Consider the following 19,201-nt stretch of genomic DNA (forward strand, 5'->3'; position numbering starts at 1 on the left):
TGCATGTTGGGGCTCGTGTATAGTTGTATTTCAATGTCTTGTTATAGAGTAATAGGTACCGTCTATCTTTGTGTGTATCTGTGAACAGTCTCTAGGTTGAGTGCTAAGATCTAACAACTTGATATTTTACAGGTGAGCTAGGAAGGGCTTCTCCTTGGAATGGTTATATTTTGGGGTCAATCAGGACAAAAATTTTAGAAAACACTGTATACCTTCAAAAGAGTGGAAAGTAGATGTATGGTATTTGGTGCAGATAAGCAACCATGTTGGGGCTTTCAGTTGGTGAAGTTACAGTTGACCTTGGATGACATTTCAAGGCCAAACTCAAGGTCAGAAAGCTTGGCTGCACTGTAACTTGAAAACAGTGCGAGATAGACACATTGTTTGTATCGGAAACCATATATAGGTTTTCCACTGAAGATGTAACATTTGACCTCGGGTGACAGTTCAAGGTCAGATTTTTTTTTTGGTATTGCCATTATGTTTTAAATAATATGTGATATATACATGGATAGTATCCATTTCACCTTGGACAACCAGCCATGGTTAGTGAAAGAAAACACGTATGTTGTAGTAAGTTGATCGTTTAATAGAGCTTCGCGTTAGTTCAGACAGGCATGGAGTCAGGGTGTCACATGGCCCCTCCTGTCCAATCGTCATCGCTAAAGTCCAGCCCACCCACTTAGCGTGCTTTATAACTGAGGCAGCGTTCATTCATTCTGCCCGCTTCACGCTCACCACATCGCTGCTACTCCAGCCTCTGCAGATCGTCAAGTTTCCTCCTCCTCCCCAACCACCACCTTTTAAAAACATATAACCCCGGTGTTTCCCATATCGTGGGATTGTAGGTTGCAGATGGTTCATTATTGTACCTTGAACTATGTAATCTAGATTCTGTAAGTGAAGACTATTTAGTTGGTCTCGTGTTCTCGTGTTCATACCGTATTCAAAAAATTGTAAATTGTAAATTCATGGCTCTGCGGGGGTTTGTGATCTCAGGGATTATCTGTGTCATGCTTGCGCAGATCGTTCCAGAGCATCACGAGCAGAGTCACGGCCAAACTAAATGTATGTGATCTCAAAATAAATGGTTAAAATCTGACAAAGTGTCCTGTCTGAACTGGGGCTCACTGCAATCATGGCCAGTAGGGGCAACTACATCCCTCTACCTTCTAGTTTTATTTTTGTTTTGGAGACAGGCCTGCAGAATCGCAAACACCACCTTCAAGCTCCCGAAGCAGACAAACAAATGTGGAATCAAAACCAAATTGTAACAGCTGTGATGTCAGTTAAATCATTCTATGAAGTCAGTCATGTTGCTAAAGTTTTGAAATTGGTAGCCAATAGTTTTTGTAATAGCTTTGTTTGATGATAAACATCACAATCAATGAATTGATGAAATATCCCTTAGGCTACAGAAATGTAATGACCCTAAAAAATGATTTTTTTTTTTTTTTTTTTTACATCTAGGTGTCTTAAATTGCATAAGAATTTCCATTTTTTTAGTGTAATATCTGTAAATTCATACTGATTAATAAAAAGAGATGGAAAAAAAATCATGCTGCTAATAGTGCCACTTAACACTGAAGGCTAAATTGTTATTGCAGGGCAAGATAAATACCCCACAAAGTCGGTCAAAGAATACGCTTTACGATTGGGCTTAGATTGACAAGGTAATGTTGAGTTAATACAAGATAACTGTAGGTTATATTAGCCAGCTGTAAAGTTGCAATACATGCATTTAGACACACACAACGCCAGACAGGTGGGTTACCTGCCCATCAATTCACAGTATATGACAAGCTGAACTAAAACACCAAAGACCTGGTAGACCTAATGCCAACATTATTACTGCTCAGGCACATTTGAGTTCGCCTACCATCTTTAATATTCAACTCTACACCCACCTTTGATCCAGTGACCCGAGCAGACACAGTAATTGTCATGCCAGTGGAGGTGGTTGTTCACTTTCTCTGTCAGCTTTTTCCTCCAGTAACAGCTGTGCCCACTCTGCTCTCTGTTGTACTGTCAGCGGTCAGACGTCCTCGCCCTGGTACTTCACTGTGTCCCTGTAAAACAACTTTTTATCCTCCCGCCGGTGATGTGCAGAGCTTTTTTTTTTCAGTGTCCTGAATCACTAGAATTGGTTCGTTAAAGATTAATTTAAAAAAAATCAATCCACTAAATCGTTCAGTGCCTGACCAGAGTTTCAAGTGTGCTGTCCTGCACGATGAACAGAAACACAGCCAGACAGTATATATTCCTCATGATCCCCAGCTTACAGAGGCAGAACGCTGTAGCTTTTTAACACACCAAACTATGTTCATATATATTGATATTTTCAAAGTGTTTTCATTGAATATTGGAGACAAGCGCTGGTTTTAATTGACTTTTAAGTGTTTTTTAACTGTTCTACAGCTCAGCATCACTCCTAAACTTAGCAGGCCTGATTCAGGCAGATTGAGCCACTGACTATTACTCATATTTACTGTCTGGGACATTCAGCAAACAAATCAGAAAAATTGCAGTGACTCACAGCTGCAGCAGCCCAGAAGAGTCTGCACTTTCCACTCATACAGGCCAATCTAACATATCCAACCGGGTTCCCAGACATGGATTAAGCCTTGTGTTAGACTGTGTGAAAAATGCAGTAAACATCTCCATTGAACAAAGTTTATAGTCCAGGGCTCGGCCTAATCCATGTCTGGTAAGCTAAGTCTTTAAGTTTGTGTTTATCGGGAAAGTCTGTTAAAAACAATGCGAAAGTTGTGCGATTGGGTTTATGTGACTTTGTGTGCATAACCATGTGAGAAATTAGACCATCATCTGCCAACTCCGGCCTACGAGAGCATAAAACTGAAGTCACATCCACTTACCACTTGCTCGCATCAGTAACTTGAAGCCCCCACTCAGTGACTGAGAATATCTCTGCATGTTTACTTGCGACTGACTGAGAGGTTAACTGGACTGAGAAATGAACGGATTGTGTCGGGAAGCGATTGCGTTCAGTTTGTGCAACCATAAGATTTGTTATTTTTTTAACCACTTCCCAGGCTGAAAAATGAAGCAAAGGTAAAAGTGTCACAAAAAGTTGTAGGTCCTCGAACGGCCACTTGAGGCTGAGTCCAAAAGTGAGTCAATTCTCATAAGGTCCAATGGGAAAATGTCTAAACTACATATTACAGATGCATTCATGAGAACTGTACAGACTGATTTTTTTTTACATAACTCATCAATTTAGATTGTATGAAAGCTTAAAGCTAGTCTAATAAAACACTTGCAAACCAAACCACAGCACTGTTTTCCCAGAGCTCTGCACCCCTACACACATATGCAGCATCTTACATTTACACTTCTTCTGCATTGTTTTGCTTATAGTCCTCCACTGTGGTGATGAGACTCCCCAACTATGGGGGAACCACTGTGGAGTCACATTTTATAACAGTGACGAAAACTGGACGCCAATATCAACAATTCTGATACAACATTTTAAATGATTGGTTCTTTTAATAATACAGGATCATATGCAGCATTGGTTACACATTTTTTAAAATTGTCAATATATGGCAAAATAAAGTAAATAAATATACTATATAGATAAACAAAACATCCTCTTTTCTGTCTTTACAAAGGCATGTTTTTTCATTCAAGCTGCCACTTTCCAACATCTGCCAACATCCATGGGACTAAAGTATGCTCATCATAGCTCCACCATACTCACCTGTATGTTGCATGATGCAAGTTAATATTGGTTTTCATATCATCTCAAATGTTCTGGCTACTCAGAGGTGACACCCCACAAACACCGCAGTGTTCTCAGATGTTTTATGATTAGTTGCCTCCCTGTGGTTATTAGTCTGCAGTCATGTTGTGTAACATTTTTGTAAATTTAAATACTGGCTTTCCATAGAAATTCATGGAAAAAGACTTCACAAAGAAAATAAGGGAATCAGTGACTACATGAGAGAAATAAGCATCGATATTCAGTGCAGATAGCTATTAACCGGCGTTACTTTTGTCCTCCACTGTGATGTCGGTCACGCCGTGAACTTGTGTGAGCTGCTTGCAGTCCAGCGAAGCCAATAATTTCCTCAGTCCGGGAAGGGTGGGTACGAAGTGTTCAGTGAGAGACACGGAGGCATGGCTGCCAATATCTCTGAGGGTATGACAGGAAATGACAGTAGCAATCACAAAAGAGAAAGATAGGCAAGGTAGTTTAAAAAGAAAGAAAAAACAAAAAAACCTCAGTATAATATAAAGTATATTTTTCCTCCTCACCCATAATTAATTTTTCGAGCAGGTAGAAGGCCGAGTCCTTCCACGTGGAATATCACTGCCTTCAGCACCTGGGGTAGGGGGTTAGTAAATGAAATCTCTACTGCCATCTTCTCCCCAACCGCGGCCTTCCCGATTGGCTGTGTGACGGCAAAAGAGAAAGAAAAAAGAAAGTCAGATCCAGAAATATATTTTAATCTTCTTCAGAGCAAAATTTTCCTGATGAGTCGTGTATCTTACCTTTATGACGAGGTCTGGGGTCCTGAGTCGGAAGCTGAACTGAGTAGCTAGAACCTGCTGTGTTTCCTTGACTCTGCCTGACAAGGTCAGCATCAGGGCAGCCTGATCTATCAGCTGGCCCTTGTAGTCTTTGTACTCCATGATCCACTCGAAAATCTTTTCTGTAGACAACAGATGAAGGTAAAAAAAAAAAAAAAATAGTGAATCTTAGGTAATTTTATTGCCTCCAGTCGGTGGATTTTTGGACTTTAGCAAAGCCAAACCTATTTATGGTGCTATTTGTGCATTGGAGAATGGTATGACTGCACCTCATTATAATGCGGCCGTTGGGGGAAAACCACTATGGCTTCTTTGTGTTTCTTTCAATCAAACATAATTATCTTGGGCAGTGCCAAGCCCAGCATGCAGCAACAGTGCCCCTGCAAGCTATGGTCTGTTTTTAGACATGAGATGCACAACATTCATCAATCTACTAAAACGTCAGCATTCTGTCATTTACCCGCTGCTCACCTTTACATTTTATTTGTTGTGCATGAAGTGATGTAATATACACAACAATGAACTAATAAAAGATTAAATCTAAATCCACTATGTAACAGATGATTTACCTGCTCACCTGTCTGATGTGAACGTATACAGTGTGACTTGCTGTCAGATCCTGATTAATTCTTTCTCCACATTGGGGGTCATTTATAATTAGAAGTTATTAATGAGGCTACTTTTGTTGTTCCATGTGTGTAAATGCACAAAACCTTCTCTATTTGGAGATGCTCATGTGGATCCTGCTGCTGTCTGACACTCCAGGTATTTAATTAATTCAGAAGAAAGGCTCCTACAAGCAGCTGCAAGCAACAAATTAAGCTTCAGCTCAATGCAGCTAAATGTTTGTCAAAACCTGGATTAAATTCATTTTGAAAGTAACACAGAAATGTTAATGAGTCTAACTAGATTGTTGCTGTGAGTTTCATAGAAATGTTACGATGATGCTCAAGACAAAGGGTTTTATATTCTCAGCTCTCTGCTCTGTAAAACCCTTTGTCTTTGCACTGTTTTTTCAATTTGCACATTTTGTACAGTTGTTTTACTTATTTTATTTTATTCACTTATTTTTAATTTTTTAAATAGTATTTAATTTTAGCTCTTTTCTGTTGTGATTGGTGTTTTTTCTTGCTGCTGCTGTACCACAGTAATTTCCAAGACTGGGATAAATAAAATATTTTTCTACTCTATTTTCTATTCTCTTCTATTTATTCAAACATGATGCTTTCAAATGTTTTCAGATTAACAGAGAAGTTCTATAGTGATGAGCAAATTGCAGGCAGATGGGTGAGTAAATATCATGAAATTGGGGAATTCACTGAAAGAACCAAGCAGACTCGCTCTATTGCCCAAATTTATATCAAATCTAGCCATTTTGAGTGTGTAGGTTGCTTCTCAGAGGTAGTTTTTGTTTGCCACAGTGAAGGGGATTTTGAAATTGGTAACATGCAGAGAGCAGAAAAGGAGGAGAGAGCCTCGTGAAAGGTATGATGGAAATAGCAGGCTAAAACCCAGAATCTACATCCAGTAAGTCAGACTACCTTTGGAGAGGCTAGCTGTTTCTGTAATCTCATTGTGTCTTCACCCTCCCCAAGACACTCCACTCACCCTCCTTTGGCAGCACTTCCACATCTGTCTGGTCCTTCCTGACCGTGGCTTTGTGGACTCCGGTGTAGTACATAACTGACACCTGGCTGTGCAGGGAAACATTGCGTTTTTCTGAGCTGCTGTTTCGCACCACGATGGTCAGTTCTACATCCTTTCCCATTTCAGGGCCTTCACCATCCATGAGCACTTCCAAAGCGACATCCTGTGCCGTTGGAGATGAATAGGCCTCTGCTTTGGAGCCGTAGCTACACGCCGTCTCCACAGCAATGCGTTCTTCCACTGTGTCTGAGAATAATCAGAAATGTTGAGCTAAGTTAGCAGTTAATACAGCAATAACAACTTAGTTTATTTTGGCAAGAGAGCTTGTGATCACCCTGAAGCTAGAAACAGTCTGTGCTGCGTTTGACGATACCTTCGAGATGTTTGTAAAGGTGTGTGATATCATTGCGCTCATCGGAGCCAACAGCCTTGGTGCTGATCAAGTGTCCCACAATCTTTTTCTCACTGTAGATTTGACTGAAGGTCCCATCCACATTTTTCTGCCAGTAGATTTTATCGCTGTTCACCTGGAGGGGGGGAGGCAAGAGACAGAGTCAGCAATGAAGCCCTGAACAGATGGGAAGCTGTCATCTTTGATGGATGCCATATGGCTCATTATCAGTACTCAGTACACATATTTTCTCTTGCATCAGTTTTTTTCTTCACATTTTGAAAGTAAAAAACAGAATTTGTCTTTTTTCAAGCGGGCACCACACCGTAGATGAGCTGCAGATGGTCGTTTATGAAGTAAAAATGTAAGTGTGATTGACTAAGCGACTGCATCGGCTTCGCTGAGGATCGTGACAGCTCTACAGTTGGCAGACCCTCTCGTAAACAAAGAGGAGAGAGCCAAAAAAAGAGGCAGAAAAAGAGGCAGGGAGGGTGGGGCATGACAAGCAAACACAAACAGGTGTGCAGGGCAAGAAGGCGTTTTATGAAAAGAAGGTGTTGTCCCACTCCTGACCTGAACTACAAAAGATTAAATGTGATCTCCACTGAAAGGAAAATACATATTCCACAAACCTCTGCAAACACAAAAGGACAGTCGTGCTTGAGGAAGACCTGACCATAGCGGACAGCGGCGAGAGAAGCAGGACCACACTGGAAAGTGCCCTGGCTGGTCTCCTGAGGCGTGGCGTCCACAGCCTGCCAGCCTCCGTTACCTGGAGGCAAGTCTGGACGAGCCATCCAGCAGTCGTTCCACACGTGAAAGTTCCTTCAATGAAAGATTCAGGCTTAATGAACCACAGGGTGCTGCGTGTCGTGACGAGTAAACCCGTGTTGTGTGCAGCTACGTGAGAAAGTCAGTGACCGGGCATACCAGATAGAGTCTGCGTTGAGGTGTTCTATGGGCTCCAGGTTCTCGTCCAGGTATACATCTGTCGTCAAGGAAACATCTGTGTCGTGAGCTGAGCTAAAGTTGGTCACAGTTCGACCGGGGATCCCGAAACACCGCAAAACTGAAAAGGAAGATGATAGATCAATATCCGTGCAACATTCACTTGTCACACAAATGAAGTTGAACACATGTGGCGGGGTGATAAAAACCAAAAACAACCTGCTAACCTGTTGTGAAGACGCCGGCAAAGACCCAGCATTGGCCATATTTCACAGGGGTGCCACTGCTTTTATGGTATTCGTTCAGGATTTCCACACTTCCACTCCACATCGTTGGAGAAGATCCATTCGAATAGTCTCCTGACCAGTTTCCCTCCAGGACACCGCGGTCATCTGGGGAGTTTATCTAGACAAACAAACAAAGTTCTTGTTACTTCAGGGCTTGCAGCTATGAACTCAGCTACCTAGCAAAGAAAAAAAAAAAACCTTGTTCCTCGAGAAAGAGAAGAACTTCCCTTTTCATTCGTTTACAAGTTCATCATTGAGGTTGCTTAACAAGATTGCATTTTCCTTTCTGAAAAGACAGTCAAGAGAACTATTTGGAAAAACCTAGAAGCTAAAACTAATAATACATATTTTGTACTCAGAGTAGATGGAACAATGATTGCACTGTATGTATTATAAGGACGTGCAGATGGTAAACAGGAGAAGGACTCTGCAGCCGCATGACCTTGACGATTGCAGGGTTAATATAAGAAGTGCAGCATTCATATTCAAAAGTAATCCACTGGGAATTTGGTCATCTTTGGCAGCTAAAGTTGAGCTTGGTTCTGCTTTTTTGCACAGACCTCCTTGCTTTTGTACAACCACTGTGAGTCAGGATAGGCTCGATTTAAATCAATCTGAGGGCAGCATTTTTAGCTTGATGGTAGCAGCAGCATACTGACATGCTCACGATGACGACACCAGCACGCTGATGTTAAGCTCGTAACGTATACCGTATAGTATGAATATAGTGCAGTGTGCTGACATGCTAACATTTGCTAATTTGCAAAGGAAGAAGTTGGTGTTGATGTTAGAAATATGTCAAGAGTGGTCATGAAACAAAACTCTGCACAATTCAAAATAAACAATCACAACAGTACATCCAATAGTTGTCAAGATAGATCATTAGAAAAACACAAATGTGACATTACGAAGATCACTGGACCATCTTCTGAGGACCATGTACAAACTGTCTAATCCATCTAGTAGATTTCATCATACTTCACGGTGTTTCTGTAAACTTTGACTCTTAAGCCAGTGTGATTCATCCTCTGGAGCTCTGTTGACAGTCAAATCCTGTCGTTGTGGAAACATCTCAGTGAGAACCGAAGTCCTCTGAGTCAAGCTACTACCGCGGTTAAAAATAACGGGACTTCTAGTGATGCTACAGTCATGACTGATCTTGTGGTTTAAAAATAGTTTTCTCCTGGAACACTCATGAGCTTAATAGTTTTCCTCCCCTTAGTGTGCATTGACTCATCGCTGCTATTTATTACATCTCACTAAAAAGCCAACCAGAGAACAGCATGTCGGCGGTGTCATGACATCCCTGAGTGGATTTATTGATCGAGCCACAGTGAGGGTGGCCGGAGCCAGAGTCAACTAGAGGTGGAAGAAGTAAAAAAATACTCCATTACAAGTAAAAGTACTGCATGAAAAACTCTACTTATAATCATCTTTAACTGTGTGTTGTGTTTTTAAAAGCTTGTGTAAAATCTTCATCAAGTAACTAAAGCTTTCAAATAAATGCAGTGAAATGAGCATAAAAAATGGAAAGTGCAAGTAGCATTGTAGTTGTAATTAAGTACATTATTTGCGTACTTTCCATGACTCTCGCTGAATAAATGAGCAACATGGGAGCACTGACTGAGCTGACTGAAAGAAACATAAGACTCTATGGATGAAGTTCAATTAGTTCCCACTAAAGAACTGCCAAGAAAGGTTTAATTTTGTTATGATGTGGGAGTTTAGTGAATGGAGCTGTATTTTAAAAATGCAGTTTTATTATTATTTTAGCATTGTTTTACTGTGTAGTCACAATTTTATTGGCGACAAGAACAACAATGTGTTGTTAGAGTGAGAAATGTTGCATAACAAATGAACAGACTGAGGATTTGTTTTCTGTGTATGGGAGTGTGAGTAATTATAAGATTATGAAGGATTTAATGAAGGGTGGGGAAAAGAGGCCCGTTTGTGAAACTGAGACGTGTGGTGTTAAAATACACAGAGTTTGTGACATGGAGATGTAATCGGAGCTGAACCCAGAGCAGGGAGCTGACTGATGAGAGCCGAGAGGGCTTCTCTGGAACCAGCCTAATGGAGGCCGACGTGCCCCGAAGTCACGGTGAGCAAGTTGGAGGCAGTTAACGGTAAAGTGAGAGACTGAATATTTAAATGGAATGAAAAAACCAAACAAACAGCAGAGACCTTTCTGTATAAATGTACCATTTTGTAGTAGTATTCAAAATGGATGCAAAGAAACCTCCACGATTATAAGATCTACACTGTAAAAAAAATAAAAAATAAAAATTCAGTTAAAAAAAAAAGCAGCCTGTGAAAATCTGGCAGCAAGGGTGCCTAAAAAAATCAATTAAAAAATGGAATTCTGTAGTGTTCAAAAACTATAAAGTCATGAAAAATACATAAAAGATCTGTAAAATAATTATATTTTTTAGCTGATTTAAATACAGTAAAATTATGCAGTTTTACAGTCAAATATTTTCTTTTTTTTCTTTTTACAGATTATGTGTTAATTAAAACTTTTTTTTATTAATACTGTTTTAGCATTATACTTTACTAGTTATTATATGTATCTGTTGAGGTTTTTTTTAGTAAAAAAAAATATTTACAGTTTCTAAATTACTATTAGAACTAATTATTCTTTCACATGATGAAAGAAAAAAACTTTTTTTTGCTGATTTAAATACAGTAAAATAGTGTAGTTTTACACCCAGACATTGTACAAAGAACAAATTAACATTAAAAAAAAATTTTTTTTTGATGTGGACATTATTTACAGTTGATATTTTTTTTTTTTACCGTTAACATATGAAATCAGAGGGTTTTTTTTTTCTGTGACTTGCTATCATGTGTTATTTCCTAACGCAGTGAAAATCCGTAAAATTAAAAACTAGTTTAAAAAAAAGAAGAAGAAGAAGAAGAAGAAGAAAAAAGCGTTGATTATTTACAGTGGACAACACTGTAGCTGTTGTGCTGAACCTCGTCTGGGTGTAAGGATGGTTTCTAACATGTCATTCTGAGCAGCAGTTCCTATTTTTCTATGTCTGGCTGAGTATGAAGAGAAACTCTGTACGTATGAAGGTCGGTCAGTTGTCGTCTCACCATGGCTGAGATGATTCGCGACACATTAACTGGGTCTCCCCAACCGGATGCAGGAGTTCCGCTCTTTTCCAGGACAAAGAGGCAGGCGGCAAGGATCCCATCATCAAACTGAAACCAAAAGAGACCAAAACACGAGGACGGCGGAAACAACATGTCAGTTTCTGCTGTTGGGTCTATTCATCAAACACTGACACTTAAAGGTCACAGAAACCTCCCACCTGTCCGTAGTTCCACGTCCTCACTCCAATCTGGTTCTGTGTTCCGTAGTAGATCCGTCCGACATCGTTCAGGACGTATTCCTGCTTTTCCTCTTCAGAGTCCATGAACACGGAGTCATCTGACGGAGAGACACAGAGAACAGCTTTGAAACATGAAAGCACTCCTTGAAAACGTGCCCAGTGGGATTCTTATCTTTTATTGCAAATTTTATGTTTTTTTTTAAAGTCGCATCAAGATCTTTCCCTACAAACACTGTCTTACAGTCTGTGAGGGTTTACGTTGAGTTATTACTAAGCAGATATTATCCTGACTGTTTAAGCACCTCTCTGCCTCAGACACATTTATACCCAGAAGCTCTGTTGCGGTCCGTTGGACATGAAAAGCTTGTAAGAATCACTATCGACTTATGGGCGATCGTAAAGTTGTAATGTTTGCTATTTTAGAGGCATATCGTTTACTTTTGTGCAGAACTCTTTAAAGAAATAGTTTGACATTTTGGAAAATTCACAGACTTGCTTTCTTGTTGAGCATGAGATGAGAAGATAAAACTCTTGCACCTGTCTGTTAAAGATAAGGGTGCAGAAAGCAGCTGGTTAGCTTAGCATTTAAAAAAAAGTAAAAATAGAGAAAGAGCTAACCTGGCAAACAAAATCAACCTACCAGTACCTCTAAAGCTGAGCATGTTGTATCTGGAGGAGACTGGTTCTCTTTACAAATTAACTCTTGGAACCCCAAAACCCACCAACAGACACAGAAGACATGTTTTCTTTAAAAAAAAAATCAACAATGATGAGCATATTTCATTGAAGTCACTTCGTGTTTATGGCTCCATTATTAAAAATAAACTGTTTGCACTAAACGGACGCTGTAAAACGACATACAAAACAAAGATGTACTCTGCATTGCGACTCACAAACCAAGTCTGGCTGAGCTGCAACCAACAGTCCTCTGGATGAACTGAAGGCTGAGCTTCCACAGAGCAGGAAGGGCGCAGATTTAGAGGAAGATAAATGATACCTCGATAAGCAAAATTAAATGTAGCACGGCTCCAAAACAGAACACAGTGGAGCTAATTGATTTTATTTAATCCTTGTTAAACATTGTTGGAGTTTACGTGCAGAAAAATGTGAAGTAAAAAAAAATCAGTCTGCAGAAGTTGTAAAAATGTAAATATTAATCGATAGCATATGGAGCCAATATTTTTCCAATATTGTTAACACCCGTGGACACAAAAATAATGTCCATGTTGATTTCAGATTTATTTATTTTTTAATTTTGTTGAACAAAAAATAGAGAAACTCAACTTTCTTTCTTTTTTTATGATTCATGGCATTATAACTCATTTCGTTCTCTCTAATTCTACTCATGGTTGTACTGCTTCCACAGAGATGCAGGACTTCATATTGCAGAGAAAAATGAGCCCAGAGTGAGTAAAAAATGTGGCAAAAATTGCTAAGAAACTGCTTGGGGTTAAGAAGGTTAAACAAAGTTGGTATAATGAGCTGATTAGTGAGCTTTAGAGATGCTGGTTGGGGGATGTCTTACCGTTTAACAGAGCCAAACTAACTCCTTCTTGCCTTCATGTGAACCTGAGCTGACTGGCTGTTTGTTCCAGCCTAGTATTTATCAGATAAAGATATCAGAGAAGTAGAGCTATTCTTTAAAGTATCTACATTCCATTTTAAAAATCCAAACCTGTTTCTGTTATTTTGACCATCCCTTGCAACAGTTGTTGAAGACACCAAGCTTATATAGTAAATCATGTTGCATCGTGCAGCCCAGGCAGGTTTACCTTCACACCAGGGGTTGAACAACATGTAGATGTCATTGGCAGGGTCATGTGTGGAAACGACCGGACCGCTCGCACAATTGGTTTCCACCGTGAGTCGATATTGGCCAATAACCGCTGTGGGTGAAGAGTTCACCGACAGCTTTATCCTTCTGCCGTCCTGCTTCACCACAGCCGCCCCCCAGCGATCATCCTGCAGCTCCCCCACCAAAGGGACGATGACATGGGTTCCCTTTGACACAGCTGGCAGCGATCCTAAGATGGTGAGAGGAGACGCACAACACACAACGGGTGAAGAGAGAAAGCAGGTAAGTGTTACTGACATGCTGCAACAGAAAGTGCCCCTCAATTAAAGCCACACCTACATTCCTAACTTGTGGAGTATGTTTGAATAAATAGAAACCAAATAGAGAGATTGCACAATGCACTGTACTGACACACACAGACACCTTGTGTGGCAGCGTCAACTCGAAAAATCTTCACTCAGGCATCAGCAGTTTCAGCTCCGGTGTTACTTCACTGTCCAGGACTGAGTTGTGAGGAAACTGTGGGGCTTCTGCAGCCAGTTGTGTATGAAAAGAAATACTGTAATCTATAATGACAGCTAACATTTGCAGCAGCTCATGCATCTGTTGGAGAGTGCTCCATTTGAAGTCATATTAAAGAGCCTTCCCTCTAAAGTGATTGTGGGAAACTGCACCGTCCATCCCCGGTGGGTGTGACCTCGTCTTTGTTCGCTTGTGTTTTCAAATGCCTTAACAGAACGGATTTTCTTTGCTGCAGTTTCGCCACGAGATGTTCGCTTTTATCTGATTTCAAGCGTGGACTGACAGGCAGCTGATTGGGTGAGATAAAAGGAATCAAAACCTGCTTGCAAAAGAAATGAACAAAGTGAACGAAGCAGCTATTGTGGACAGAAACAGAGTGGTCGGCGCATCACAGCGACCGAGAGGCAGGAAAACAGCGGGGAGATGCCGGGGCAGCAGAATGAGTCAACAGCTGACAGCAAAAGCAGCAGCTGTGCACCACTAGACTGAGTGATAAAGACGGGCTTTCTGGTGACAAGTTCATTAACATGAACAAGACACACTCACCAGAGGAGGCCTACACAGCTAAATGTTGAGCCGCTTCTGGTGCTCCAGTCAGGGGAAAATTTCTCCCTAACACTATTACAATATCTTTTTTTGTTGTTGTTATTTTTTGGGCCTTTTTTTAAAATGAGAAAGTCAAGAGAGAGACAGGAAAGTGGGGGAGAAGAATGGGGGGGAAGGACCTGCAGGAAAGGGCCATGAGCGGCACATGAACCCATCGCTATCGCAGTGCCCCACTTTTGCGATATTTTTAAGTCAAATATTAATTTGTATGACTTTTTAAAGCCTGGACAACTAAGTCAGTGGGTTTTAGTGACCACTGCATTAGAAACAAGGCAAAAATTACACTAGTGCACAAGAAGCATCAGGGCAAACATGACAGACAGGATGTTCCTAGACAGCTAAACTGTCAGTTACATTTAGAGGGACACTTATTCTCAACATATCTGCCATTTACTGTATTGCTTTACTGTACCAGTCATACATCAGATAGGACAGGACTCATGACAAACAAGTTGCAAAAATGATCATTTCTTTTAACCGAAGCAATGATATTTTCTTCAATACAACCATGTAGCTTTGGTGCCTAAACTTAACCAAACTTCTAACATGTGCTTATCATTGTAAAAGTGTCAAAGTGTGATATTTTCCTAAACCTAATCACATAGTGTTAGTGCCAAAACCGAACCAAATATGAAGTGAAAAGTCTGTAATTTATGCCTCAGCCCTTCCATCCTACGTCCTTCTGTGAACTGTGCAGCTTTTTCAAACTAGAAGCTTTTCCTGCTGGTACAAAACAGTGTAAAAATTAGTTTGTTTCAGAATGAAATTACTTTTAAAACAAACATGAAAATGCAGTTTGGTTGTATAGGAGCATCATTTTGTGGAGACAGAGTTGCAAAGCAGTCGTTTGAATCTTGTGGTAAATTGCTGGTCATAAACCCTCTAAAACCACACTGACACTGTTACACTTTGGTTTTAAAGAAACACGTTAACTAGTGAGCTTCACACATGCTCTTAGGAGGGTTTTTGTTCTCATCGGACAAAGCCAGGCTAAGCTGAACTCAGCAGGTCGTCTCTCATCTAACTCTCAGTAAGAAAGCAAAAAAAGCAACTGTTCCTCGACACTGTAAGTTTCCCTCAAACTCGGCCCTAAAGCCCAAATGCCAACCTGCATACAGCAGATCTCATCTAAAGGCACATTGTTATAAGATTTGGTGAATACATTCATGCTCCCACGGGGAATAAACACTTTGGTTTTTACTGACATTGGGGTCTTTTATCTGCTGCACCCTCCAGAAAAAAAACTTTATTTTTCCACTCCTACAACAGGTGAGGTGGCAAAAACTGTCAGTGTGCACTTTAGTCTGCCTCACACTTTCATTCTGTCAAGTGTAATGAAAATCACAGCCTCTCTGAGTCCTTAACGGGGGATTCGGAGTTTGGACGCAAACCAGAAACTCGGAGCACTCAGCCGTTCACCTGAATTATAAAAAACAACTATGTGTGTTGTTTTAGGCCGGGCTGTGATTACCCTTTCAAGCTGCAGGGCTTGAATTCAGAGAACACAGTGCTTGGACTGAGCACTGTGGTTTGCAACACTATGAAGGGAGACATGAGCAGGAAAATGGCACAGCAATTGGTTTTTGAAATTCAGTGTCCACCATTTGGTGAGTGGTAAAAAAATAAATAAATAAAGGGCATTATGTGCAGCTGCCATTGTCCTCCTGCTAATTGGTGGTGTGACAGATGGCTTTTCAAAATTATAGGATGATTATTCATGATTGGGATTTTTGTTTAAACTACATTGTGGACTTTGGATTTTAAAAGAATATAGAGAATAATTTTTCCATAAAGCATTTGGGTTTCTTTTGTTTATCTCTTCATTAAACCATGCATATTTCGTCACTATTAAACACTGGACACGGGGTAAAATTTTCATTCCCACTGTAGATGCGTCGCCTTTCTGTAAGTAAGACATTGTAATTATTCTCCTCAAGCTCCACTTGTTATCACACACAGCTGTAATTGTAGGATCTATATTGGTCTGTGTCCTCTCTGCCTTTACAGCACTCAATACAAAGAGTGAGAATGCAGACAGACAAGCACAGTGAGTAAACAGGCGGCGGGGCTCAGACAGTTGGTCATAGCAGCATTGATGGCGAATTGTCAGTCGAAGGGATCTTTCGTTAGAGCAGGACTGAAGACTCGGCATCTGTAAAACGCTCTCTGAGGAGCATAGCAACCAGAACTGTTACCATAGCAATAGTTACCAAAAATCCCTCTCACACTCCCAGTCTCCCCCTCTCTATGTCCCTCCATATCTATATATCTGTCTAACACACACAAATCTGAGTCCACACACACACAGACACACACACACACACACACACACACACACACAAGCAGCCACAATAGCAGTATGAGACATGAGCATACAAGCAAAGCTTCTTGCTGGTACGAATTGTTTCCTCCCACGGCCCCCGAACACATCCCATCTGCACAGGGTTTCAGGCAAGCATGTGCTCTGGCCAAGCTGGATTGTGTCCATCCAGTTTCACACTTGGCCTCTTAAGATTCCAGGCCAGTCATGTAGGAAATCCAGCGTGTTAGTATTCATAGGAACATTCGTAAAATCCCTCTCTGGTTATTGATTAAATCCCCAAAAACTCACCTCCTTGTAGTAGAGGTAGGTCGACTGTTCAGATGTTTTGTTCATGAAAAAAAATCCCTTCGTGTCTTAAAATGGCTTTGATTTAAATCGACATTGTTGCTTCCTCTAGAATGTGCAGATCTATGAAGTCACCACTTATATAGTTGGTGTTATACTTTCCCAGTACGAGTTTTTCTGCAAGGGTCAGTGTGACATAAATATAGTCATTTCCACAAGTTTGTGGTGGTGCATGTCCATTTGCACGCTTCGTGTTCATTGTAAGCAGCCAGGAAGCGCATTCTGGTAGCACCGAATTGTGCCACTTCTCGTTTGCATAAAGTTGAAGTCAAGGCTACATTATGCATATTATGGGCAATTCAGCAAGACTCTGAAACCTCAAATGTTCTCAGAAACATGTTTTTGGTGAACAGTTCTTTAACAACATAGAAGAAAGTTTGTAAATGAGTTGCCATGTTGGTGTCGTGTGACATCTGGGAGCAGAAACCTACAAAGTGTTCACCCGATCAGGTGCGCTCAGTGTTTACGTGGTTTTCAGAGCCTGTATTGGTTTCCAGTTGGACAGCACCTATCAATCACCGGTTGTGAGACTGAATAGATGTACACTCATTAGGCGTTTAATGCTAGGTCATGGCACGACCCTAACCCTAACCCTACATTAACTCATCCATGTTACATATCGTCATGTTGCAGTATTGGACTAACTCAGCCATACATGTTCTAACCAGAAACCAATTATAAAGAAGACTTATGAAAGCCCCGCCCCACAAGTTGACAGAATTAGTTCCTTAGTTTTGTTATGTACGAAACCCCAAAGTCCAGTTTTTTGTTCCAAAAAAAATCTCAGTAAGTTCTGCAGAGTTCTACTCATATTTTCAGTGGGAAGCTTGTTTGTTTTTTAGTTCCCTGAATGTTCTTCCTAAAGGTAGAATAACTAGAGATGTTGTAAGATGTTTTAAAAATGTTTGGTGATAACACTGTTAGATCTTTACACCCTAAGACCCTCAAAACTAAATGTTGCATTGAGAACATCCTTCCTTTGTTTTCATTGTCAGAACGTCTTATAGACGTTATAGCAAAAATGTTCTACATTTAAAATATAACATTACAGAAATGTTCTAAAATGTTCTGTATTAAAAAAAAACATTGTCATCTGATAGCATTTGGAAAACACTTTTTCAATTTTGTTTTGAGAATGTTTTTCCTTTGTCATCATGGAGTCTGTGTTGCAACAACATCCTCTGAATGTTGATGTTAAAACATTATCTTGCCTTTATAGGAACAACACTGGAGTTGAAACTATTCCTAAAACATTCTTTGAACATTTGATGAAAACATTTTCTTTAAAGAATTATTAGAAGTTGTAAGTATGTTGTCCATTGTTGTGGGAATGTTCCCTGCCAGTTGAGAAATCTAACATCGTAGTTTTGAGCCTGTCACTGATGCGCTGCGGTCTCAAGGTGGAAACACTCTTGATTTCACTCATTATGTATCTTCTAGCATATAAGAAGCAACATATAGGCATGTTAACAAGTTAAAAAACTTGATTTCCACCAACCTGTTTGAAGATTAAGATGCAGCTCATCAGTGCTGGGGTCAAAAGGTCGAGACAGGGTGATCCACATCTGGAAATTCTGCCCTCTGCGGATAATGAGGTTGTCACTTTGGTAGAGATTTGTGTGATGCTCTGTGCGGTTCACCCCTGATTTGCTCTTCATCAGGTCTATTGATTGCACTTTCAGGAGGAGTTCTGGGAAAACAAAGATATGAGAGATTGAAATCATGAGGCTGACCTTTTTTTCTTGTTTTTTGTTTTTTTTTGATAAATAACACATTTGTGAGTCCTCCAATCACCATCAAGCTCGCTGTCACCAGTCCCAGGCTTTTCACCGTCTGTCCCGTTGTCCTTTTCCAGCTCATCAATCCCTGTGACCACAGTGTCTGTCAGGTCATTGTCACTTGGTTGTGGACAGCAGCAGGGACAGACCTTACGCAGCCACCGCCGACACGCATTCTCTTTCGTAACGCCTTCCTCCTCTGGTTCTTCATTTTCTTCCTCTGAGTCGTCCCCAAATCCAAGCGTGACAGATGGAAAACGTCCTACTGCAGATCTGTCTCTTATTGATCGCGTCTCTACAGGCATCCTGAGAAAACACAATTAGGAAATCCAGGGCTTTGTCATTAATAAGGCGCTGGCTTCCTTAAAAGGCCACTATTTTTTTTATACATGCTAGAGTTAACACCCTTGTCTTCACATTGAATTCCTTTGAGGCTGAAATTCTGATGTCTCAAAAACAGTAACATCTGATTAAACCACCACAGCAAGCTGTCTTAAAGGTAATCCATTGTCCAATTAATTTACAAGAGGAAGAGTTTGGCTTTTCATCAGTTCTCGAGCTGAGGTTAGCTTCTTTTTAAATCCTTCTAATCAACACAATCTCATGATGTGGGCTGACAGCCTGATTAGTGACGGCTCCTACGCAATAACATGTTTTAATTAGTCTT

The 19,201-nt window shown here is 40.5% G+C and overlaps 1 protein-coding gene across 2 annotated transcripts; it reads right to left on the minus strand.

The window, feature by feature from the left end:
• Positions 1-3,487: 3,487 nt before the first annotated feature.
• LOC103357420 (protein-glutamine gamma-glutamyltransferase K-like) lies at positions 3,488-18,840 on the minus strand. 2 transcript variants are annotated; one of them, XM_008281976.1, is made up of 13 exons: positions 18,551-18,839; positions 18,255-18,446; positions 12,938-13,189; positions 11,145-11,263; positions 10,927-11,034; positions 7,768-7,945; positions 7,523-7,661; positions 7,225-7,417; positions 6,575-6,728; positions 6,163-6,447; positions 4,516-4,676; positions 4,279-4,415; positions 3,488-4,156 (listed from the first exon to the last, which is right to left on the minus strand). In XM_008281976.1, the coding sequence occupies exons 1-13, from the start codon at positions 18,837-18,839 to the stop codon at positions 4,000-4,002; spliced, it is 2,364 nt and encodes a 787-aa protein (XP_008280198.1). In that variant the 3' UTR covers positions 3,488-3,999. The 2 variants fall into 2 exon arrangements, with proteins under 2 accessions (XP_008280198.1, XP_008280199.1); XM_008281977.1 differs by lacking the exon at positions 3,488-4,156 and having other exon boundaries at positions 4,275-4,415; positions 18,551-18,840.
• Positions 18,841-19,201: the final 361 nt, after the last annotated feature.

Source organism: Stegastes partitus, unplaced genomic scaffold (assembly GCF_000690725.1).
Source record: "Stegastes partitus isolate 25-593 unplaced genomic scaffold, Stegastes_partitus-1.0.2 Scaffold253, whole genome shotgun sequence".
NCBI classification, from domain to species: Eukaryota; Metazoa; Chordata; class Actinopteri; family Pomacentridae; genus Stegastes; species Stegastes partitus.